General features: G+C 38.0%; 1 protein-coding gene and 1 long non-coding RNA gene across 2 annotated transcripts; one reads left to right on the forward strand and one right to left on the reverse strand.

Moving 5' to 3' along the window:
- The first annotated feature begins 558 nt into the window (after nucleotides 1-558).
- thbs4b (thrombospondin 4b) lies at nucleotides 559-26,151 on the forward strand. The gene is made up of 22 exons (XM_007256587.4): nucleotides 559-852; nucleotides 7,845-8,042; nucleotides 8,298-8,581; nucleotides 9,869-9,971; nucleotides 10,240-10,322; nucleotides 10,411-10,462; nucleotides 12,340-12,488; nucleotides 13,594-13,731; nucleotides 14,125-14,202; nucleotides 14,304-14,456; nucleotides 16,079-16,183; nucleotides 16,296-16,403; nucleotides 18,542-18,701; nucleotides 19,912-20,030; nucleotides 20,240-20,292; nucleotides 20,456-20,649; nucleotides 20,841-21,019; nucleotides 21,882-21,930; nucleotides 22,563-22,759; nucleotides 22,942-23,114; nucleotides 23,563-23,702; nucleotides 25,296-26,151. The coding sequence occupies exons 1-22, from the start codon at nucleotides 774-776 to the stop codon at nucleotides 25,352-25,354; spliced, it is 2,853 nt and encodes a 950-aa protein (XP_007256649.3). The 5' UTR covers nucleotides 559-773; the 3' UTR covers nucleotides 25,355-26,151.
- Nucleotides 3,093-13,652, reverse strand: LOC111193925 (uncharacterized). The gene is made up of 3 exons (XR_002650807.2): nucleotides 13,568-13,652; nucleotides 3,920-4,029; nucleotides 3,093-3,268 (listed from the first exon to the last, which is right to left on the reverse strand). It is a non-coding gene; the product is annotated as an uncharacterized LOC111193925 (long non-coding RNA).

A 26,151-nucleotide genomic window follows, 5' to 3' on the forward strand; every position in this document is an offset into this window, starting at 1 on the left:
GATGAAACAGTGATATTCATTCTACTCAAACATTCATTCTAATCAAACATATACCTAAAGACATTTTTAAATAGTTTCTTATTTTTTCTGGAGCTGTATTTGTTTTTAAGAATCATTTAGACTCTAGAAAAACGTTTTGTACAGAGTTGTGGTGTTCTGAAGAATCAGAAGAACTTTCGTGGAACAGCAGAAGTTCCATCCATCAGTCTTTTCTCAACCCTGTAAAAGGGCCGAACATCAGTTTCCAGCATCTTTCAAAAGTTACAATGAGAAAGCTAAGAAAATATGAGATGAAAGGCTGAGCGAGAGTGAAGAAAGGAGAGGGAGAGAGAGAGAGATGGGAAACAAATGGAGGCCCATAAAACACACCAATAAGGTCACAGACACGACCCAAGAGAGCCAATTACATGGCACCACTCCTGGCCCCTCCCCCTCAGCATGGGGCCTTCTGTTAAACTCATAACCCCGCCCAACACAGCTGCTGTAATGTGATGGACAGCCTTTACCTCACTCTTTTTACCAACACACACACACACACACGCACGCACACACACACACACACACACACTGTTAAATACACACAGATGCATTTCACTGACTCCTTTCCTCCTCAGACCTTCTCCAGGAGAACAGTGAAGAGAGGGGAGCTCCTCTATTTCAATCACAATAGAGTGCAAATATTAATCTCACTCACCTAGGCTTCTTAGGATACACACAACACACACAAACACACACACACACACACACTGGTGTGTCCTGAAGGTGTGTGAAGGATGGCAGGCCGGATGCAGCTTCTGGTGGCCGTGACTCTGATTCTGACTCTGAATTTATCTGTGGATGCCGAGTCAACTGGTGAGTACATCTAACAGGAGACAACACTATGACAGTTCATAGCATCTTATACAGCATGTTATTAACACTTCGTTAACAACTTATACAGGACATCATAAAACATTATGGCATTACTATAATAACTTTACAGCATTATAGAAATGTATGGTAACCTTTACTAAAAAATTAATACAATTATAGTACCTTACAACATTTATGGTACACTATTTTAGGGTAAAATATCTTGTAATTCATTGTAACTCTTCATTAAGATATAATATGTTAATGTTTCCTGTAACACTGTGAAATATTATCTGATATTAAGTACCCTATAGTAATTCATTGTATATTGTAGCATCTTTTAACTACCATAATCTTTTGTAACACATTGTAACTCATAGTGCCTTATTACAGACTTGTAACACTGTATAAGTAATAAACAATCTGCAGTACCTTATAATACATTGTAATAATAGTAACATCTTGTAACACATTAACACTTCATATACTGTCTTGACAGATAAGTGTATTGTAACTGTACAAGTTATACAAGTTATATAATATTAACTTGCTCTACTTTACAGTACAGCATAGTACCTTGTAGCACATTTAAAACAACTATATATACTTCTTATAGTGCCTTATTGCAGAGTGTAGTGTATTATAACCTTGTATCATTTATTATTTATTTATTATACATTTGCAGTTCCTTATAGTACAGCACAGTACCTTATAGCACCTTTTAAACAACTATATTATTTCGTAATGCATTAAAACATCTTGAAATGACATATTATAGACTGCAGTGTATTATAAATTCTGCATAAATTGGTTTATACATTTACAGTACCTTATAGTAACATTTATAGCACATTTTAAGCACCTATACTAAGTTTGTAATGCATTGCAACGTCTTACAGTGTCTTATTATAGACTGTCGTCTATTGTAACCCTGTATAATTTGTATTACACATTTGCAGTCCCTTAAAGTACAGCATGCTAACTTGTAGCACCTTCCTGACAACTATAGTAATTTGTAATGCATTGCAACTTCTAGTAGTGCCTTATTACAGCCTGTAGTGTATTATAACCATGTTTAAGTTTTATTGTAAATTCGCTGTACTTTATAGAGTTGATTTGAAAACATGCTACAGTATCTTGTTACACTGTAACATAAATAAATTTACAGTGCACTATAGTACCACATATCCTGTACCTGTATCCTGTGCCTCATAACACAATACAACAACTTATAAGTTACAGAAAGCTACAGAAAATTGTAGTACCATATGATACACTCTAGTGCCATGCTGCATCTTTTATCATGCATCCCTCCATTGGGGTTTGAGGGGGTTGGGGAGCCTATCCCAACCTTACCCTATCCTTATTGGCATTAGGCAGAAGGCAGTATCCACTATCGCAAGACATTTTTTAAATTATATATCACAATGTTTTGTATCTTTTTATAGTGCCTTATATCATGTCATAGCATCCTATTTTGTTTCTATTTTACAACATTATAAAAGCTTGTATTGCCTTGACATTAATTCTACTTAGTACAATGTGGAAATGTACACACACACAGCTTATTTAGCCACTGTAGAGAAGTACTGCCATTAGAATAGGAGAAGATATTATTTATGAACCTGTTGGCACCATGCCTAATGCGAGGTGTGAGCTAGAGGAATATAAGGAACACAGCATTAAGCTGTGGAGCAGTGGAATTGTGTTCTCTGGAATGATGGTGCTTCGTCCAGCATTTATGGGATGAGTTGCGGCTCTATCTGTCTGTCTGTCTGTCTATCTGGCTGGCTGGCTGGCTATCTGAAAATGCATCTCAAAAGATAAAAATATAATTGAAAAAATTATACTCATATATAAACTCATATATTATAAAGATGTATTACACGCAGAATTATCTGTTTCATTGTCTTACAGCCAATGAAAGCCCAAATGTCAGTACCTCAGAAAATTAGAATATCATATAAGACCAATTGGTAATTTTGGCAGTGTGGGCAGTGTGCCAAGTCCTGCTGGAAAATGAAATCTGCATCTCCATAAAAGTTGTCAGCAGGGTGAAGCATGAAGTGCTGTAAGATTTTCTGGGAAAACACTGTACTGACTTTGGACTTGAAATAACACAGTGGACCAACACCAGCAGATGACATATATGTATATTATATGAGTTTCATATTTGGAACTGAATTACTGAAATAAAATATCGTTTCAATGATATTCCAATTTTTTGAGATGCACCTGAATCTATCGTACTGTTGTACTATCTTTTGTACAGTATTTAGTACCTATTTAGTACCTTTCCAGCTCTTTTTTTATGTTGTTTGTATCTGTGGCACAGACTATCATGTTTTACCAGATTCTGTAGTCTATCACACTCACCTCTCTTTCTCTCTCTCTCTCTCTCTCTGAACTTGATTATCTGAACAGATTTATGGAACATAGAATCAGCAAACAGCATCAAACCGGTCCAACTGTGTTTGGTTGCTGGTAATCATGTGCATGTGTGTGTATGTGAGACAGAGTGAGACAGACAGACTTTTAGACAAAGAGAAAAAGACTGTGTGTGTGTGTGTGTGTGTGTGTGCGCGTGTGTGTACATTAGCAGTGCTTGCTGTAAGTTAAACTCATGATGACTTTTGCAGAATTTATGAGATCAAATTATTGCAGGAAATCCAAGAAACACAAAATGCTGACACATAACACTTAAAGAGTTCAAATATGCTTTCTAATTCTCTCTCCCTCTCTTTCTCTCCCTCTCTTTCTCTCTCTCTCTCTCTCTCTCTCTCTATCACACACACACTTTCTTATGAAGTAATGCATACCTGGCGGCCCATTAAGATAATGAGCTCCATTTATGTTGGTTATAAATAGTCATTGTTCTCTGATGAAGATCTAAATAATCATAATTTACATTTAATGTCAACCAAATTTAAACTAAATTAAACTATTTCAGGGTCAGCTGAAACATATTACAAACACACACACACACACACACACACTCTCTCACACACATATCCACATAAACCACATATGTTAGCAATCACTAACTGTCTGCACACAAACAACGTACAGCGGAGCAGCTGGAACCAGTGGACAGTCACGATTGGTCACAACAGATGGAGGAGGGCTGTGACTGGTTGATGGGTCTGACCTCAGGTTCTTCTCATTCATCATTCCTGCCTAGAGATGGAAAGATGAAACAAGAAAGGGGGGAAGAGGGTGAAGAAAAGAAAGACAAGTGAAGAAAAACAGATAGAGCCCCTCCAGGGTCTTGGGTGTTGTGTTGGTTTATATTTCAGACCTCAAAGTCTTGAATTTTTATGAAAGGGCTGAAACTTAATACATTCAAATTGTGCGACATCTGCCTTGATGGGTTTTCTGGAAGGGCAGAACCAAGAGTACCAGCCACCAGAGAACATCAGAATCCAAAGAGACAAATTCCATCATAAAGAAGATCTTAAACTGTCTACCGTATTTTTCACACTATAAGGCATACCGGATTATAAGGTGCACTATCAATGAATGTCTATTTTCTGGTCTATGTATGCGACACTAATAAGGAACAGGGGTGTCGCCATGTTTTCTTCTAAATCAGCAGGTCTCGCCGCTGCGGGGTGGTGGGGTAGTTAACTAAGTTAAGTAAAGCTAAGCTAAGTAAACAAAACTGAAATTCTTAAAAAAAAAAAAAAAAAACATCAAACGAGCGCTGGATGTTAATCTACACAGATTTCTCTCCTGAAAATTGTTTATGTGTGTGAGTAAAGCACTTATTTAGAGTAAGCATAGATTCCGGAATTTCTCCAGCACTAAGGTTGGAGCATTAGCATTAGTGCTAAGCTCTAGTATACCAGTGGATGGGTCCTAAATATTCACATAATATGCAGACTATTTAAAAGTTTGATCCTAAAGGAACCATGTTTAAAAAAAAAGTGATTCTGTGAGTGTGAAAAACTGGGTAAGGATTCACTGAACCTTTACATGGGTCAGTACGAATGAAAAGTTCTCTCTACAACAATGACATTATGTGGAGGTTTATTGTTTTTTTAACTTTTTGTTTTATTGTATCCCACTTTCTGGGGTAATTGGAAAGCCAATAACCCCACCCACTTATTAGGACTTACCCTATCACTAAGAGAGTTAAGACTAGCATACGCCTCTTCCGACACATGTGAAGTCAGCTACCGCCTCTTTTCCAACTATCGCTGATGTAGCTTTACCGGTTAGCCAATGGGCTCAGAGGAAAGTGCAGTGAACCAGCTCTGATTCAACAGCTTACAGCTGCCTGTGCTGACCAACATCACATTAGAGCACTTTCTATCTACCCAGAGGAAGCATAGGCAATTGTGCTCTCTCAGACTCCAGCTGCTGATGGCAAGCAGCATGCTCTGTGATTCGAACCGATGATACTTATATTATAGTGCCAGCACCTAAGGCCGTTGGAACACCCAGAGCCCAAAAACATTATTATTGGGAAGAAAACCATTGGGGTTTTAAACGAGAGGAAATTGCATTTGAATGTAAGATTCTCATATGGCCCCTTTACTTACATGCGACCAGAGGGTCACCATAGGGTGTAAAAGATAATGTGGCTTAATTTATTAACTAGTCCATGATTTAGATAGACAAACAAACAAAGAGTGTGGAACCAAAAACCATACACATGCACAGAACTTTAACTTTAACCTCAGAGAGAGTTTAATGTCAATGACTTTTCTGTGCTATCCTCCAGACGCAGGAATGTCTGGATTAGGACACTGGCCTTGCCCTGACGCACACCTTTTAATAGGAAACATAAATGCTCGCCCTGTTCTGTCAATGGCCAACAGCCACGGCCATAACAACCAACATCTGTATTTGCAGTTCCGAGGGATGACATCAGTGCTACCGTCAGCCTACGGGGCTTGACTTCTGGAAACTTCCAGTGGACCGCATCCAATAAAATAGGCATTGATTTGAATTATAAACATCAGAATGCTGACTACAGATGAGTCAACTTGATTCCTACAGTCAAAGGCCACTCTCTCTTAGACGTTCAGGCTGTTCTATAGCTTAAAAGATGTTTAGAAAGTTCAGTTTGACAGAAAAAAACTGCCAACTAAGAATTGCCCAATAAGGGTCTTTGATCCTCTACAATCCTCCCTCTACTTATTAGACCAGATCCTCCTTCTTCTTCTTCTTCTTCTATTCCTGCCCCATTTTTTTCCCTTCTTATACTTCTTATGCAACATTTCGTCCAAAACCACATGGGAACCAGTAATAATGATGATATCTGCGTTATGCCAACTGGACCTGGCTTTCATTATTGGCAACATTATCATATTAGCTTGTGGTCTATGGCCGACTCTCTCTTTGTTGGTTCTTCAGAAGTTCCCCACTTGTGCCAACAATTATGTCAAGCTCACAGAAGTCTGGGACGTGTTCATTGCCTTCTTTTGCAAATTTATTAAACTTTCGCCAATAGATATAAACCAGTATGGACCTTCAGCCCAAATAATAAAAACTGTTTGGTCTGTGGGGCATGAAGTGTACCGGCAAATCTGGTAGGTCGGTCCTTCTGCTTTGGTCCTCAGCACCTGGTAAGCAGAAGTAAGGCTGAGGTTCAAAACATTTAGAGCATGAAGCCCTGTCTCCAAAAATGTTTACTAAAGTCATTTTCTTTCAAACTGAACTCATGCTGAACTCATTTTCAAACACATGGTCAAATGTGTTCAAACATCTACAGAGGCATTTAAATTGTGGTTACCCCTGATCACAATGTCAGTTACAGGCAATAGAAGACATTAAAACGTGAAATATTCCTTTAATATTTTAAGCAAGATGACTATTTTATTTCTTCTTTCTTTCTTCAATTTTTCTTCCAGCAAAATATTCTGAAGCAAATGTTTGCGTATGTTCAGAGTCTGATACGTTTTCTTGAATTGGTTAGACTTTCTATCAGTCCTGCAAAGCAGGTATCTCTCAGGCTTCCAGACACTGGACTCAAAGTACTATTTTCTTATAATCTTTTTCTGCTTTGTGCTCTTCAGTTATTTTGATGTTCAGAGAGCTAAACAGCTAAAGAAGGTTGAGAAGCTTATGGCTGCTGCTTTGAAATCTGCACTTAGTCTTTCTTAATGGTGATTGTGACAAGCAATAGCCCTACCAAGCTAATTAAGGACTGAGATTTTGGTAAAAGTTATCTAAGGGTTATTTCACACCTGTAGTTGGTTTTTATTGTCCGGATCAGTTGAGTTTGTTTGGTTTGGTTTCACACAGCCATAAAAATAAACGCACCAAAATGCACACCAATAAACCACGCGACCACATTGTTGCCTCTGATTAGTCAAAGTTTGTCTGGTGCAGGAGCAAGAAAGTAAATATAGCGAGAAGATTCTGTCTTCCAGTGCGTATATCTGCGTAATGTGAAGCTGCTTAAACACAGAACGCTGCGCTTTCAAACACAGTGTTTTCAATGGAACGTGCAGTGCAGATGTACACGTAGTAAACGGAGTCACACGGCTGCGAGCAGTGAACGCAGCACAGACCACATGTGTAAACAGCATGAAGCAGTGACAGTGTTTGTTCATAGCTGTAGTAATTAGGGTTATCTGGCTGCACCTCATCAGCAGTTAAGCTTAAATAAAAGAAGTATATTTGATAACTGGTTAGAATCGAGACCAGATCATGTTCTCACCACAATCTGAACCGCTCCAGAGTTCGCTTGGGACCGGACCAAGACCACTTCCTCCAGCTGGTCTGAAGTGCGATTACTGTTTTCACACCTGCTTAATCAAACCGCACTAAAGCACTAAAACCCTGTTTTTTAAAGTAACCAAAATGTGTAAATGGGGCCTTTGAGCTCAAATCCAATGGGATTCACAAAAGTCTATATTGTTGATATTTTTTTTTACCTTAAAATTGTACAAAACAAAGCAAATCATACATTTTCCACCCTGCTAGAGTGTTAACATTCTACAGCTTTGAGATACTTTTGATTAAAAAATTCTCTTCCACAGTGTATAACCTCCTGACGTCACCAGAATGTTTGCCGGACCTCCTGCACGGAGGCCTTGCAGAACAGGGAGTAGTGGAGCTCTTCATTTTGGCCACGTTCCGCCTTCAACCGAGAACTGGAACTACCGTATTTGGGCTCTACAATCCTCAAGACAACAGCAAATACTTTGAGTTCTCTGTTCTGGGCAAACTGAACAAAGGTGAGACTGGCAGCAATATCTAAAAAAAAAATACAAGAAAAATGTTTGGCTAACACTGGGATTTCATTTGCATTGGAGCGTTTGAGAGGAAAAGGCTCTGTTTTTAATTTCCTTCTATCATTCCTTAAAAGTTTCAATGTTTGTCCTCAACCACTCTCATCTGTTCTTCCTTTGAACTGATCCTTTGAAGTGAGGATGAGCTGATTCGATCTTTTTTCGTTTGTTCTTCTCGTCTATTCTTCACTCTGCCCATAGCTACACTGCGTTACCAGAGAGGTGATGGCAGGATAGGCACAGTCACCTTCAACAACCTTAAACTAGCAGATGGGGAGAAGCACCGCCTCCTTTTCCACCTGAAGGGCATGGAAATCAGGGGTCAGGGGCCACAGCCATATGGCCAAGCAATGCTGCCTGTGCCTGGTGTGGAGCTGTATATGGACTGCCGGCTGGTGGAGACAGTGAGAGATTTACCAGCTGTGTTTAACGGCATTGATGTGAACCAGGGGGTGGAGCTGAGGACCATGCAGGGGAAAGCAACGGTGAGCACACAAGTGTCAACATATTTCCAACACCAAATTTCATCTGTTTTCCCTGTTTTAGTCCAGTGATCCAAAACTGACCGCTGATGAATGTGGTTGATAAACTGTAGGAGTTTGTAATAATATGACCAATAAATACAGCTCTGGAAAAAATAATAGAACACTAAAAATGATGAGTTTCTTTGATTTTACCAAATTGAAAACCTCTGGAATATAACCAAGAGGAAGATGGATGATCACAAGCCATCAAACCAAACTGAACTGCTTGGATTTTTGCACCAGGAGTGGCATAAAGTTATGCATCCAAAAGCAGTGTGTAAGACTGGTGGAGGAGAACATGCCAAGATGCATGAAAACTGTGATTAAAAACTAGGGTTATTCCACCAAATATTGATTTCTGAACTATTAAAACTTTATGAATATAAACTTGTTTTCTTTGCATTCTTTGCATTTGCTTTACATCTTTTTTTATTTCATCCATTTTTTATTTTTTGCACTTAAATGTTCTAAAGGACAATATTTTTTTTGCAATTTGTCCATAGTGTACAGAACAAAACAGCAATGTTCATTTTACTTAAATATACAATTTATATATTTTTTCCCCCAGACCTGTATAACTACAAAGCAGGTGTTTCTAGTAAAGGGGGCAGTGTTTATAACTATGCAGCAAGTGTTTCTAATAAAGCGGTCAGTGCGTGGAGATACACAAGGATCAACATATGTCCAGCACCTTAACTACTTCTGCTTAATATTGGCCATGTGATCAAAAACTGACCAGTGATGAACAGGGTAAAGAAGGGAAGCGGGGCTTGTAAATGTTAGGGGTTTTTAATAATGTGGCCAGTAAATATAACTACTATGTAGGCATTCTAATAAAGTGACTAGTGAGTGGAGCAAAAAAAAGATGGTATTTCTAACAAAGTGGCCAGTAAAAAGAACTACAAAGGTGAGGCATTTCTAATAAAGGAGCTAGTAAGTGGAAAAGAAAGTAAGGGTTTCTAATAAAGTGGCCAGTGAGTGGACATAGAGGATAGGTATTTCTAATAAAGTGGTCAATAAATAGAACTACAAAGCAAGTGTTTCAAATAACCTGAACAGTGAACAGAGTTAGAATATAGGCGTTTATAATAAAGTGGCCAATTAGTGGAAGCACATGGTTGGGTGTTTCTAATAAACTGGCCAGTAAGTGTATATAATATACAAAAATATGTACAATCAGCACCAGCACACACATCAACACACAGACTGACTCGAACAACAAGTGCACTGCTTTGCTGTAATTGGTAGGAGGACCTGGAGGAGCTGAAACTGGCCTTTGGAGATTCGATGGAGAATGTGGCATCGCTGCAGAACTGCCACACTCACCAGAGTGACTCTGTGCAGACACTGGGTAACATTATTCATTATTCACCTTTTCATTTTTGGTTAAATTAGGAACAAAGGAAGCAGGCATTTTTGAGGTGTAAACAGATGTAGATTTTGCTATTCCTCATTAATCTACAACAGTTAAAAACACTCTTCAAAAACTGAGAATTTCACATAAAAAATCAACTCTGAATTATTTAATTTACGTCTAAAAGAATGCAAATGGTTTATCGTAAATTATACACTTTGTATAAATACACCTTGTATTTATATATGGTGTTCAACTTTCCTAGGGCTCAACACCAAACAGCTGACCAACCAAATGCTAGAGCTGACCAAAGTCATAAACGAGCTGAAGGACGTTCTTATTCAGCAGGTACATTTCAGTTCTATCTTCCATTTCTCCACTGTGTTTTCTGTGGTGTTCCTTTGTTGAGATTTGTGGATTTGTGTGTGTTTTGCAGGTGAAGGAAACCTCCTTCCTCAGAAACACCATCTCTGAGTGCCAGGCCTGTGGTAAGACATTAGCAACCAAATGGTTAAGTGTGTGTCTGTGTGTGTTTAGACTAACAACCAGCCCACTCTCTGACTCCCCACATGTGCTAACCAAATGTTCTAACCACCAGTTCAAAACAGCAGGGTTCTTAACGTCCACTACTGTAGGAAAAACAGATTGCAGTTGTTTGGACTACAGTCTGGTATCTCTCTTTTGATCAACATCCCACCCCCAGATTCTGCACATGTCTAGTCCAATAGTGCAGCGTCATTTAATAACAGTCTAGCACTAGACTAAGCCTAAAACATGTTAGTTCTATACAGCATGCCTTTTCTAATACATGTTTAATTGTCCAGGGTTTTTGAACCATTTTAAAAGTCAAATTTAATGCTTTTTAAGACCTTTTTAAGACCTCAATAAATATAATTTAAGTCCCACAAATGTAGTCATCATTTCTTCAGTTTTCTGGTATCGTAAGCTAACTTTCTGCTGATGTTAGTATGTTAGCTAACTCGCCGCTAATGTTAGCTAGCTCTCTGCTAAACTTGGTTCTATCCCTGGTAACGCTAGCTCGTTTAAGGTAGCTAAAGTAAGTTTGTTAGCTAGCTTGCTGCTAACATAGTTAGCTTGCTGTCAACATTAGTATGTTAGCTAACTCATTAATAATGTTGGCTAGCTTTCTGCTAACCCCGGTAATGTTTAGCTAGTTAAAGTTAGTATCTTATCTAGCTCACCACTAAAGTTAGTATGTTAGCTGGCTCGCCGCTAAAGTTATTATGTTAGCTAACTGGCCACTAATGTTAGCTTGCTTTCCGCTAACCTTTGTTCTATCCCTGGATTAAATGTTCACGATGGGCCACTGAATTTTCCCACTGACATTAAACGCACCATCTGAAAAAGTAATACCTACAGTAAATGTACAGCAAATTTAAAACAATTTAAGACCTTAATTATCCAGATTTTACTTTAAGACATTTTAAGACTTTTTCAGGACCTGTGGGAATCCTGTTGTCCCCTCACATTAAATCCGGTCAGGTATTACATATTAAACCAGCGCCACTTCTTCCAGCTAAAATGAACTCATGGTTCATTTGCATTATTTTGTAAACTGTGAAAACTGTAATCATATTTGGGTGCGGATCAAATTAACCGCACAAAGACCATTGAGACGATGTGATTTTAATCTAGTCACAAACAAACTCTGGAAGTGTTTAATTTGTAGTGAGAACGCAATCTAACACTTAATTTCAATTATTTATTTATTTTTTCTCAGGCTTGAGCTAAATTGCTTTTCAGGTGCAGTTTATTCTGATTTATTGCCAAGATAATTACTACAGTATTAACAAATGCCATATTTCCTGCTGATCTAAGCTAGATTTCACTGAAATACATTCGGATCCAGAACAAAGAGACTTCTTCCTGTATTTACTTTCTTTCTACTTTCTTTCCCACCCCAGTAAGTCCTGGCCAATAAGAAGAGAGAATGCTCTCATGTGGTTTGATGTGACTCATTAGTGTTCTCCTCCAAGCATGCTGAGCTTTAGTGATGTTGTGCTATCACAAAAATTGTATCTTGTGTGTTTTACATATCTTATTTGATAATATTTTATATATCTTATTAAACTGCTGGGTCAGTTTTGTTCTTTGACAGTCCCTTCTCTATGTATTGGCTTGGCTACATTGCAAATTTAGGCCACCCTCAATGTACTCCGAGGTTAAATAAAGATTGATTGATTGATTGACTGAAATCCACAAATTTACAAAATATAGTTTGTCCCTGGTGCAGACACATACAAGATAACAAATAATAATTCCACCAATCCATCAGAGCATCAGTGATTGGTTGATTAGTGACTGTTCCTATTAAACTGATAAACATCACTGGTTGTTGTTGTAGGCCTGGGCGGGACCCCGGTGAAGCAGAAGTGCACTCCTGGTGTTTGTTTCCGTGACGACATGTGTATCGAGACGGCGGACGGGGTGGAGTGCGGCCCCTGTCCTGATGGGTACACTGGAGACGGGTACAGCTGTGATGATGTAGATGAGGTAACTAATGTGTGATTTGTGATTAAATAGACTAGGTACAGTTGGGTAAATGCTGCCTTAAGGCCAATTAATACTTCTGTGTTGAGTTAACATGTCCATGGCATTGCCTGGGCGAAGGACGTATGCAGTGGGAAACATTTGTACTTCTGCATGTGCGCGTACAGATTAAATTGTCAAGGCGGGAACGTGTGGACGGCTCAGCGGACCAATCACAGCTACTTCTGTCCGCGCTGCGTAGTTAGATTTCTGGGGAGGTGTGCATCAGTCTATGGCATAGGCTACCATGTAGGGTCCGCGGATATGCGCAGGTTCAATGCAGAAGTACAAATTGGCCTTTAGACTCAACTGCATAAAAAAAAAAAATCTTCAACAGTAATCCAAGTTCAGAATGTTCACATGAATTCATAATAAAGCAAACATTACTGTGTAGAGGTTTTAAACACCTAATCAGGTATTTTAAATAATTTCTCTAAGCAGCAACAGGAGAGTTTTTACTGTAGAAAGAAGGTAAAAAAACACAGTAAATACATAATTTTAAAAGTAGATGAGATCTTGTAAGATAGTCTGAAGGATAAAGCTTGCTTTCAGCATGTAGGTGTACTCAATTCCATTACCAGATGACAGGTGTTGATATGATGATTAATATAAAAAATACTAGTTCTGCATATATAACTTTTTTTTAGGAACACAGAAACGTAAAAACACTTCTTTTTGTATTAATGTTATTTGTACTTATTTTAATAATAGTGTTTTACTGTGTAAAAACATACATTGGGGCAGTTTACTAGACAGAATGTAAGCCTGGCATTTGACAGCATTTTGAATTTTTAAATTTACATTAAAAAGACAGTATAGTCTATGCTTAATTCATTGTCCAGGAAACCAACACTTAATGCAAGATAAAGAGCTTTTCTATGATCATATTCACAGGAAACTAAAACTATTGTACTATGGCACTGTCCTGTACATTCATTTATATTTTAGCTTGAATTTAAGTTTAAAATGGGTTTACCCTTATACAATATCCAAACCAGCAGATCACGATATAATAAGTAATGCTGTTTTTTTTATTGACTTACCATGTATATGTGCATCTGTGTTGCAGTGTCAATTCAACCCGTGTTTCCCAGGAGTGCGCTGTGTGAACATGGCTCCAGGGTACCGCTGTGAGGCGTGTCCTCTTGGGTACACTGGCATGGCTGTAGAGGGAGTGGGAGTGGCCTTTGCACAGACACACAAACAGGTCAGCATGTTTCGGTTTGTTTAGCTTCACTTCATTTGCATAGATATACAGCTCTGGAAAAAAGACCACTTCAGTTTCAGTTTCTCTGATTTTGCTATGTATAAATATATTTGAGTAAAATAAACATTGTTGTTTTATTCTATAAACTACGGACAGCATTTCTCCCAAATTCCAAATACAAATATTGTCATTTAGATAATTTATTTGCAGAAAATGAGAAATGGCTGAAATAACAAAAAAGGTGCAGAGCTTTCAGACCTCAAATAATGCAAAGAAAACAAATTCATATTTGTTTTCAAGTTTTCAGTAAGTGTTTAGAAATCATTATTTGGTGGAATAACCCTGTTTTTTAATCACAGTTATATATATAATCTCTTTTTTGCTCAACCACAGGTCTGTGATGATATCGATGAGTGTAAAGGCCCGAATAACGGAGGCTGCACTGCCAACTCAGTCTGCCAGAACTCCATGGTAACAGCTGTAACTGCATTACATTAATGTTATGTAATCCAGCTTGAATCCCAGCACAGTCTTAAAAACGTGTGTGTGTATGTGTGTGTGTGTGTGTGTAGGGATCCTACCGTTGCGGAGGCTGTAAAACAGGATTCACAGGTGATCAGGTTAGAGGATGTAAGCCAGAAATGAGCTGCGGGAATCGCCTACAGAACCCCTGCGATCCCAACGCTCAGTGTATTGAGGAACGGGACGGCACCATCACCTGCCTGGTAACTCAAACACATACAAACACATGATGTTCAAAATGTAACAAACTCTGAGAGACTGAGCACAAAATTCGAAATATGTACAATTCTGATAAGGCCAAATCTAATTTTCTTATTTCTCACTCTTCAAACTGGACAAATGTTCTGTGAACATTGGTAATGAAAACTGGTAATGAAAACACTGCATTCCAACAAGAGAACCTTAACCCAACTGTTAAACATGGGAGTGGGAGTATCACAGTTTTGGGCTGCTTTGCTTCTTTGAAGCCATGATCATTTTTTTATTATTGATAAATCAAGCAATGAATTCTGGATCATACTAACAAAATGTCAGGTTATCAACTGTAAATTGGTCATGTAGCAAGACAATGACCCCAAGCTCACAAGTAAGCCCAACCCAACAGTAATGAGGTGGAAGGACCTAAAAATGCCCACCAACATCACTGAGCAAAAAGAGATGTTTTATAAATACATCAAACAAATGTATATAAATGTACAAAAAAATGCTGCCTCAGATCCAAGATGGCTTGCTATTATTAATGGACCAATGAATTTTGTAATGGAGACGCTTTCAATAAAAAGCAGATGAGGCTTTAATACTAAGGGCAAAAAACAAGAGTGTAGTTGTAATAAAAGCAGTGGTCAAAACCAGAAAAAGAAATAAACCAATACATCAGAGCTTAAATCGCCAGACAAAAGCGAAATCCTGAGCCATAAATACAGAGCAAAAGGGCTAGCCAAAAATTAGTCTAACATGAGAAACAAAGAAAAAAAAAAAGTTAATACCTGCAAATACAAGCAGAAAGTGAACACTCAGTATGGCGCTGGATAAACAGTGGCAATACTTTGCCAAAAATAATACAAACAAACAGGTTTATATACATATACAAATTACTAGCAGCTTAAATAAATTTTAGAATTCTGGAAAAGATGAACGTAAGAAAGTGCAGAGATTGGCTGAAAACGAACACGTGATGTTGTCAGGTGCATGCTGGGGATTGTAGTTCTAGAGAGCTGCATGTCCACTGGGGAGGGGAAGGGGTAAGAAGTTAGGAACTACAGTGTCCGTATCAGGTGTGAAAGTGCGAAAATAGGTATCTGTTTGTGAACTGAAGCATGATAGGGTCATGCAGCAGGACAATGAACTTAAGCTCTACAAAGAAATAGTTATGGAGAGAGAAACATTGAAAGTAAAAGTACAAGTAAAAGTACACAGATTTTAGCCCAAATATATTGTTGGCGAAAGATCTAAAAAAAAAGACTAAATAAGCACACTTGCAGCTACTTATCATAAAATATTACTTATTAAATAAATGTACAAGGAATGTAGCATACTTAATTGGGTTCTTGTTATCTACCCTGTTAAAATTAAAGGTGCTTTAATGACATCCTTTTTAAGATGCCATACAAGGAACTACTTTTAGTTTAATAAAAGCATGTTTGCAATAGAGATGGGTAAAATGAAAGAGCTTGACATGAACATTTGGGATTAGATTTATACAAAGAAACACAGAAAACAGGTTAACAAAAATGTGCATATGACCATAAACACACATTAACAATCCAAACACATGCAAATACTCTACAGTCTCACACTTAATTTTAAATCTGTGTGTGTGCTCTAGTGTGGAATCGGCTGGGCTGGAAATGGTTACTTGTGTGGAAAAGACACAGATATCGACGGATACCCGGATGAGAAGCTTCGCTGCCGAGACCCCACATGCAAGAAGGTAACCATGGTGATGGTGCTACATACCAGCAGCATGCTGTGAGCTCTGACACATAACTCTCATGTGTTAAACGTGTTACGTGTGTGTGTGTGTGTGTGTGTTTCTATTCCAGGATAACTGTCTTACAGTGCCAAACTCAGGACAGGAGGATGCGGACTCAGATGGACGGGGTGATGCGTGCGACCCAGACGCTGACGGAGATGGAATACTAAATGAGCAGGTGGGTGTGGCGCACACACACACATACAACCAAACTGTAAACCCACAATTAGTTTGAACTCAAATATATTAAGTCTGTTTTATGTCAAATTGTTTATGAATAAGTTTAATAAAAAACTTTGCGTTAAATCAGAGTTTAGTCTGTTGCCATTGCACGTTTTTTTCCATTGGCTTCTGGCACAATCTATTTATAGTATAATTGACTGCCTGGTCTTGTTATTGTTGGTCTGTTTTTATTGATGAATATTTATAAAATTAAAAAGAAAAGTAAGTAAAACATTTTTATTTACTTGGAATTCAAGATACTAAGTAGAATTGTTGGGCAAATAAATGGGTATAACAGAAACTATAAAGTTAAATCAACTTCCCTTGTATTTGTATTAACTTGTAATAAGTTTTAATTGCACATTACTTATTTTTTTAAGGCAACTAGTTTCCTCAAATTGTTTAAGTAAATTAAAGTTATCCAGGCTTACAGTGCATGTGAAGAATGGCCTTAATAAGAACAATGTTACTTCTGTGTTGATATAGTAAGCTGATGGTAAAAATAAAGGTACTAAATTGCATTGATAAATGCCATAAAATATACATTTGTGTTTGTATAAAAAAATACTTAGTTAGTATGAAGACTGCAGTGAACGCATCCAAGGGATTGTGGATTATTCACATATTCAGTCCAAAAAGAAAAAACTTAGGACACCCAGTTAAACCTTTTTTGGCTTTTAAAAAACTTGGTTATATTTTATATAATAGTTGACTGACTGGTCATAGTGTCCAGAAAAGGCTTTCTACTAGATTTTGAAACATTGTTGTGAGGATCTAGTGTTGGAAATATTGGATGAGGTTCAGCCCCAACTCCCCAAAACAGCCCTGCTAAACTAAAGCAACAGAGATGCAAGTTAAAGCACAGAGATGGAAGCAGGTCTGCATGGACACTCACCCACGATGAAGCAGATGGCTGGAATTGACCCTGTGCCCAACTCTATTAGCAAAAATGCCTGTAACACGTCTATCTAATGACATTACCTCCTGTATTTGGTTCATACTTTAAAATAGCAGCACTGCACTTCACAGTTTAGAAACAGAATAAGACCTTGGCTTGGCCTTATTTGGTGCGCACTAGAGTTTCAAAGCAACTGTGCAGCTAAACAAGGGTTTGATTTAGTTAAACCAAAGTTGTGATCACCATGACCACATCCAAAGAGTTTACTGAGGCCTTAAGAAAGAAAGTTGAAGATGCAGATGAGATTGAGAACATACACTGTAACAAACTGATGTCTATTTACAGGAAAATCAAGAGTAAGAGTTTCCAATTACAATAACTAACTTCAAATATCAATGTATGCTGGGAGATCAGCTGCTTACAAGGCACACTTGTAGTGTGAAGAGCTGTCTTGTCTTAATTTTTGTATCTTTTGTAATTTTTGTTTTTGTTTAGTACATTACTTGTTTATAAAGAGGTAGATTTTAACATTTCTTAGTACTTTAGTGTAAGGGCTGACTCCAGGGCTAGACAGCCTCCGGCCACCAGAGGGTGGCAACGGGTAGGTTCTAGAGGCAATCAGGCCTAATCAGCAACACCTGTGGCCTCCCTTTAAAAGAGGAAGGAACACAGACCAATATTTGCTGGGTCTTTGTGTGTGTGTGAGAGTAGCCAAAAAGCTGCTATTCTTTATTTCGAGCTCTTGGGTCGCTTGGACCACTTTCCTGTATTTCTTTTTACCAAATCGAAATGAGAAAAGAAAAAGAAAAGTAACAAAGTTTAAGTTTCAAAAGTTACATTTAACTCTTTTAAATTTCTTTTCTGTTTCCACCTTTCAGTTTCTTGTATTCCTATTTTTGTTGGAGGCCTAGGTTCAACACCCTATTTTGGCTGAGCCCTTACACTTTAGACTAAATTTTGTTGGGATAATTGATCTTTGTCTACCTGAACTCACTAATACCAAATAAACTGTCTGTCCTGCAAACTGGTGATTGACACATGCCGTCATACACATAAGATTTCTTACTAGACTTAATATATCTCCTCTTGTATCTTCTCCTTGATGCCACAATGAATCGCTTACCCATTACGATCCCTTCTGTTCATTCATACTGTATGTGGGTGTGTGTGTGGGTGTCTGTGTGTGTGTACACTAGGATAATTGCTGGCTGAAGCCGAATGTAGACCAAATAAACAGCGATAAGGATAGCCATGGTGACGCCTGTGATAACTGTGTTACCACGGAGAATCCAGACCAGCGGGACACTGATTCAGATGGCCTTGGGGACGAATGTGACGACGATATGGATGGAGATGGTAAGAGATGATACGCACCCACAACCCACACCTACACCCACGTGCACTGGCACATCCCCGTCTCTCCATCCTACAACCCTCAGATCTCAGTTCCACAAGCTTCAGAAGCTTTTCACTGTTTTCTCTCAGGCCACGTAGAACCTTCTCTAAATCCAGAATCCTCAGAATCTTATGCTATGCCTACAGACTTCAGAGCCAAGCCAAAATCTTCTTTTCATGATTTTAAAAGCTATTAATAAAAAAGTATAATCCACTACTCTTGGATCTACATTTATTCAGTTTTCTAAGATCAAGAATCTTCAACTACAAAATACAATGTTCGCTCAGTTCTAGAATTCAAAGCCATCAGACAGAATCTTCTTCTCTCAGTTGTAAAATCCACAATTATCAGACAGAATATTTTTCTCTCAGTTCTAGAATCCTCGGCTATCAGAAAGTATTCTTCTTCTCTCAGTTCTAGAATCCTCAGCTATCAGAAAGTATTCTTCTTCTCTTAGTTCTAGAATCCTCAGCTATCAGAAAGTATTCTTCTTCTCTCAGTTCTAGAATCCTCAGCTATCAGAAAGTATTCTTCTTCTCTCAGTTCTAGAATCCTCAGCTATCAGAAAGTATTCTTCTTCTCTTAGTTCTAGAATCCTCAGCTATCAGAGAGCATTCTTCTCTCAGTTCTAGAATCCTCAGCTATCAGAGAGTATTCTTCTCTCAGTTCTAGAATTCTCAGTTATCAGACAGAACCACCTTCTCTCAGTTCTGGAATACTCAGCTATCAGACAGAATCTATAAGATAGGTTAATTTTTTATTCTAGAATCCACATCTATAAAATATAATCTTCTTTTGGTTTTAGAAATCTCAGCCATAAGATATAGAACAGCTGCTAGAACAGAAAAACGATACTATCTTATCTGAACAGAAAGATTATGTCCTATCCAAGGATTCTAGAATCAAGAAAATAAGATTCTTAATTATATAGCCAAGATAAAGAATTATCTACTTTTGAATATGAATCCTGAGCTCTAATATATATAATCTGAAACATGTGGAACAATCTTGTTCTGGTTCTAAAACGCTCAGTTCTAAGACAGAGAATGACCTTTTCTCAATTCTAGACTCCGAATATTTTCTTGGTTACTGAGTGCTCAGCATTCCAATACAAAATCAATACAAACATATTAGAATCCTAACTTAATGTGTTTCCCAATTGGTATCTAGGTATTAAGAACTTCCTGGATAATTGCCAGCGAGTGAAGAACAGGGATCAGAAGGACCGGGATGGAGATGGAGTGGGAGATGCCTGTGACAGCTGCCCAGACATCCCCAATCCCAACCAGGTATGATATTCTCAAAACACAATCAATATTCTACAAATAATTAGACTTTGCAGACTATTCCCAACCTTAACCACATGTTAATACTTTTAAGTCATCAACAAAAGTGCCAGTGTACTTCTCAATAGTCTCACCACTTGACTGAATTGGGAAGGATGTTTTCATACATTTTTCAAGTGAAATGAATCATTTGGTGCCTCTTTCTGTTGTAGTCGGACATTGATAATGACCTTGTTGGAGACTCTTGTGATACAAACCAAGACAGGTATGAACAACCATCAGTCTTTTTCACACTAGCTACTTGCCATTTGTTTTTAGACCCATATTATTTGACATTTTTTCCTTTTGTCATTCAAATCTTCTGTGCAAGTTTTGTGGAAGTATCAAAGTTAAGCTCATACACACTCCTGTATTTGTGTGTCATACAGTGATGGTGACGGACATCAGGACTCAAAAGACAACTGTCCACTAGTGATAAACAGCTCTCAACTGGACACTGATAAAGACGGTCTGGGTGACGAGTGTGACGACGACGATGATAACGACAACATCCCTGATTTACTGCCCCCAGGCCCCGATAACTGCCGCCTGGTCCCCAACCCTGACCAGATAGATGACAACAGTGAGTGCTGAACCCCCTCACCCTAGCCCCACCCCAGTCGACTGTGCCTGATAAGATTATCTACTCTATATACTTTACATTTTAACTTCCATTAACATATTTACACATTCTATAATAGAAACCACACACTCAATTGTTTTTAAGAAGTAGCTTTACCAACAATTACATCTTTCTCCTGTTCTTAACTTCAGACGACGGTGTAGGGGATGTGTGTGAGTCAGACTTCGACCAAGACAAGGTGATCGATAGAATCGACAACTGCCCAGAAAATGCAGAAATCACCCTGACAGACTTCAGAGCCTACCAGACTGTTGTTCTGGATCCCGAGGGCGATGCCCAGATTGATCCTAACTGGGTTGTTCTGAATCAGGTGCCTCATTTTCTTCATAACTAAAACTATTCAAACACACCCATGTTTAAAGTTTTTGCAAGTGTCAGATAGATGTCTGGGAACAATTCCAGAAATGTTCAGAAACAGGATTGTACTACAATTAAGGAAAGGGAGATTTGTAAAACTAAGAAGAACTGAATAAAAAACTGTTTTGAGAGAAAAATTGAGAGAAGAGCAGTTGCAAAAATATGAAACAGAAGCAGAAAATGATGTGGAAGTTTCGAACTGTGAAAACAAGACACATATAATATATTATATACATAATATATTACATATATTTTTTTTCTGGGACAGTTTTAGAACTAAGAGGTAAGGCATCTAAAGCTGAGAGATGGGACAGTTCTGGAACTGATAGAAGAGACAGTTTTAGAATGTAAAAAGTGACAACTGAGGAAACAAAGATAAGGGGTAGTTCTGAGACTGTGAGATGAAACAACTCTGGAACTAAAAGTGATGGAACAGTTTTGGAACTGAGAAATGTAGTAGATGTAAAAGAGCGAGAGATGACAGCTCTAAAGTTGAGAGATGGACAGTTCTTGCACTAAGAGATGTGAACGTTCTGAAACTGGCAGCTTGGACAGATCTGGTAGTAATAGAAGGGAAGGTTCTAACGCTACCATTGTGAAATATTGAAAATGGGCAATTCCAGGACAGGACAGAGATAAGGGACAGTTTAGTGTTGAAATAAGAAATTATGAGTAAAAACTGATGAGGAAGGCTAGCTCAAAAACGGGTACAGACTGTGGGAAAAGCTGCACTCTCATTCCTAAAAATGTGCTAGTATTACTTTAGTTACTTTACATGCTTAACATGCTTGTGCTGTCTTGCGCTTCTTTCACAGGGAATGGAGATTGTGCAAACAATGAACAGTGATCCTGGTCTAGCTGTGGGTAAGTGGGCACTCATATTTACAGCTCTGGATAAAAAGTAAGAGACCACTTCATTTTCTGAATCAGTTTCTCTGATTTTGCTATTTATAGGTATATGTTTGAGTAAAATAAACATTGTTGTTTTATTCTATAAAATACAGACAACATTTCTCCCAAATTCCAAGTATGAATATTTTAATTTAGAGCATTTATTTGCAGAAAATGAGAAATAAAATGCTGAAATAACAAAAAAGATGCAGAGCTTTAAAGATATTTGGTGGAATAACCCTGGTTTTAAATCACAGTTTTCAAGCATCTTGGCATGTTCTCCTCCACCAGTCTTACACACTGCTTTTGGATAACTTTATGCCTTTACTCCTGGTGCAAAATTCAAGCAGTTTAGCTTGGTTTGATGGCTTGTGATCATCCATCTTCCTCTCGATTATATTCCAGGGGTTTTCAATTTGGTAAAATCAAAGAAACTCATAATTTTCAAATGGTCTCTTGACCACTTAAACTCTATGACACTATGACTATGAAAATCTACAAATTGACCATACTTTCACCTTATCCCACAACATTCACAAAATTTTTTCACACAATAATTTAAGAATTTGTTATTTATCCTGTGACCATTCCCATTTGATGTCCAGGTTACACAGCATTCAGCGGTGTTGATTTTGAGGGCACCTTCCATGTGAACACGGTGACCGACGATGACTACGCTGGCTTCATCTTCGGCTACCAGGATTCGTCCAGTTTCTATGTGGTGATGTGGAAACAGACAGAGCAGACGTACTGGCAGGCCACACCTTTCCGAGCTGTCGCTGAGCCTGGCATTCAGCTGAAGGTCAGACACCCTGTGAAAACCGGTTGCTATGCTTCCCTGAAGTCTTAGGCCTAGTTTAATACAACCGACCTAGATAATCAAAGATTGAACAGAACATGTGTCCTGCAACTAGGTTTAAAATAATAGAATATTTAAAATCAGAAAAGTACATTGACAATTACATTTCTTTTTCTCTTTCTCAGGCAGTGAAGTCAAAGTCTGGCCCAGGGGAACACTTGCGAAATTCCCTCTGGCACACAGGTGACACCAACGACCAGGTGCGTTTGCTGTGGAAAGACCCACGCAATGTTGGCTGGAAGGACAAAGTCTCATACCGCTGGTACCTGCAGCATCGCCCACAAGTCGGGTACATTAGGTGAGCCAATCAAAACTTTAAACCATTAATTTGCTTACCTGCAATTATTTGATAACCAGCAATCTATGTGAATTTTCTAAAAATGTAACATGTTGGACAGTTTCTCTATAAATAAAACTGAGAATTCATGACTCTTCATGCAAAAATAATATTTAGAGAACCTCATAAATGGCCTGCAATTATTTCAGACCAAAGTTGCTCATCAGAGCTTTCGTCACTTGTAAAGTAGCTCTTCAGAAGTACCGCCTCTGCACCCATCTTTTGTCCGCTACCAAAAAGCTGTTCAAAAATAGAAAGCAAAAACAGCCGCCATTGTGACTGCGATGACTCCCTGCAAACACCTACACACACTTTCCCAACCCTATACCTCTTCAAGTGCATTATGACATAAGGCCAATTTGCACCATGACGTGTGTAAATGAATCTCTGTCTGTGTGTCTCTGAATAGGGTTCGGTTCTACGAGGGCACACAGTTGGTGGCGGACTCTGGAGTGACAATCGACACAACAATGAGGGGCGGCAGGCTGGGAGTTTTCTGCTTCTCTCAGGAGAACATTATCTGGTCCAACCTGAAGTACCGCTGCAATGGTAAGATCATACACATAGAGTGGTGTGAAAAAGCATTTTCCCCCTTACAGATTTCTTTTGTATTTGCATTTACATTTGTACTTACATTTTGTCAAGTTAGCGAACAAACTGTAATATCAGACAAATATAACCTGAGTAAATATACAAAGCACTTTTTAAGTTATAATTTCTTTTATTATGGGAAAAAACTATCAAAACCAATCTAGTTGTAGATTGACCTATAGAATCAAGAATTCACTTAAATAGAATCTGTCTAACAACATGAAGCAGCTGAAAGATCTCAAAAAGCAAGACATTATGCCACGATCGAAAGAAATTCAAAATTAGATGAGAAAACATAGTCATTGACAGAACAACATTTAAAGAACTGTAATTTTCACTTACTTTAGTTAAGGTCAGTGTTAATGCTTAATAAAAAGAAAGAGACCAAGCTTGGTTTAATCCGGCTCTTCCGCTATGTGATGCCTGGATGTGGAATGTACTATACATTGCTATCCATTAAAAATCCTGTGCTATATTTCAGGGTGCATCAGAGAAAACAATAAGAAACTGGTCTTATTAACTGGAAAGTCTTATCAGGAATCTCATGTTATGCACTGTTTCTACTTCTTTGTATTATTATTTATTTTCTTTTTACTGCTGTAATCACCTTCTCCCCACAATGCAAATAAAATTATATCATTAACAAAAAAAAATAAAAAAGAAAGAGACTGGTGGAGAATGGTCTCCATTGAAAAGTTACAAGGCAAAAAACACTTCTGAACAGACAATACTAAAGGAGAATATTTGGCCATCTGTTTGTGACCTCAAGCTCAGGTGTACCTGTTCTGCAGCAGGAAAATGATTCAAAACACACAAACATGTCCACTTCTGAATGGCTTAAAAAAAAAAAGGTTCTGGAGTGACCTAAGTCTCGAAGTCAGACTGAGATGCCGTGGCATGATCCTAAACAGGACGTTTATGCTGAAAAACCCTCTATTGTGGCTGCATTTAAATAATTATGTAAAGAACAATGGACCAAAAAATTCCTCTACAGAGATGTGAGACTCATTGCCAGTTACTGGGAAAGCCAAGCGTGGCACAATCAAGTTATTAGGTTTAGGGGACAAGCACTTTTTCACACAGGGCTAGACTGGTTTGGATAGATTTTTTTTCCTTTACTAAATAAAATTATAGTTTAAAAAGTGTTTTTTTTTTTCTCAGGTTATATTTGTTAAAGTTTGTTTGATAATCGAAAAAAATAACATTATGACAAAAAAGAGGGAAAAAAAAGGAATCTGTAAGGGGCCATATACTTTTTCACACCACTGTACCTATATACACATATAGTTTTTGACATGTGACTGTTGCAGTATTTTACATTGTCAGAATCTCTTGATAAATTAATTAATGAAAATGTTGCCGTTTTGGAAATTCAGGTATTTGTGTGAGTGACAACACACACGTACAATATAATAATAATAATAATAATAATAATTCTGGGCAGTAATATTAGATATTATGATCCAGACACAAAGTAGACATTTATCTAAACACACACACAAACAGATATTATTCATGCTAAGTCTGGCTGTCTTTATGTTTGTTCTGCAGACACCATCCCAGAGGACTTCCAGGAGTTCAGCACGCAGCAAATCTTGGATCCTCTGTAAATACCGAACACACCTCCCTCTGCACTCAGCCCTGTGTGTGTGAGTCATTGTGTGTGAGACCAATCTGTACAAAATGTACATGTCTAGGGTTGGAATATGTGTATACACAATGTGTATGCCTTAAGAATTTGCTAATTTGTACTGTTTAAAACTATTACTCGCAAATAACTTCCATTTATTATCCTGCGCAAAGGTGCTAGAATCATTCCTGCTTTCTTAACATTTGGAATCGGCCTGTGGCAGAACCTTCTCCGACCCTCGTCCTTCCTGAAGTGGAAGAAAACCAAAATTCAATTGCCTAAAGGCTATGGAAACACGGCACATTCCGGACATTTTCTTGAATTAACTGTGGAAGTGTAGAAATCTAATCCATGTTGGAACGGAAAAGGATCCGTTTCCGTACATATTCAAACCCTGGATTAAAATGAATTCTTAGAAAAATTAAAGCTGTCAGTCTACAGAGCCACAGCTTACATTTCTGTCCAAAGCTGTTCACTGGTTTTAGCCTTTCACGCTTCACCTGCCTTCTTTAGTGACACGTGTGTAATCACAGATTTATGTAATCAGCTACATTCGCACCAGGAGATTAAGGCCATTTATCTTTGAGCACAAACACAGACCTCTTCTAAAAACATAACCATTCTTGCACCCAGAACAGCTTGTGCTTTCACCATCATGAAGATGTTAACTGTGCTATGACAAATGCAATTAGTGATGCTAAAGATAGGCTAAAGATTTTCATGTTTCTTTTTTTATGATACAGAAAATACCATTAAAGCTCAAAGACTGAGGAAGAA

This window comes from Astyanax mexicanus, chromosome 17, assembly GCF_023375975.1.
Source record: "Astyanax mexicanus isolate ESR-SI-001 chromosome 17, AstMex3_surface, whole genome shotgun sequence".
Lineage (NCBI taxonomy): Eukaryota > Metazoa > Chordata > Actinopteri > Characiformes > Acestrorhamphidae > Astyanax > Astyanax mexicanus.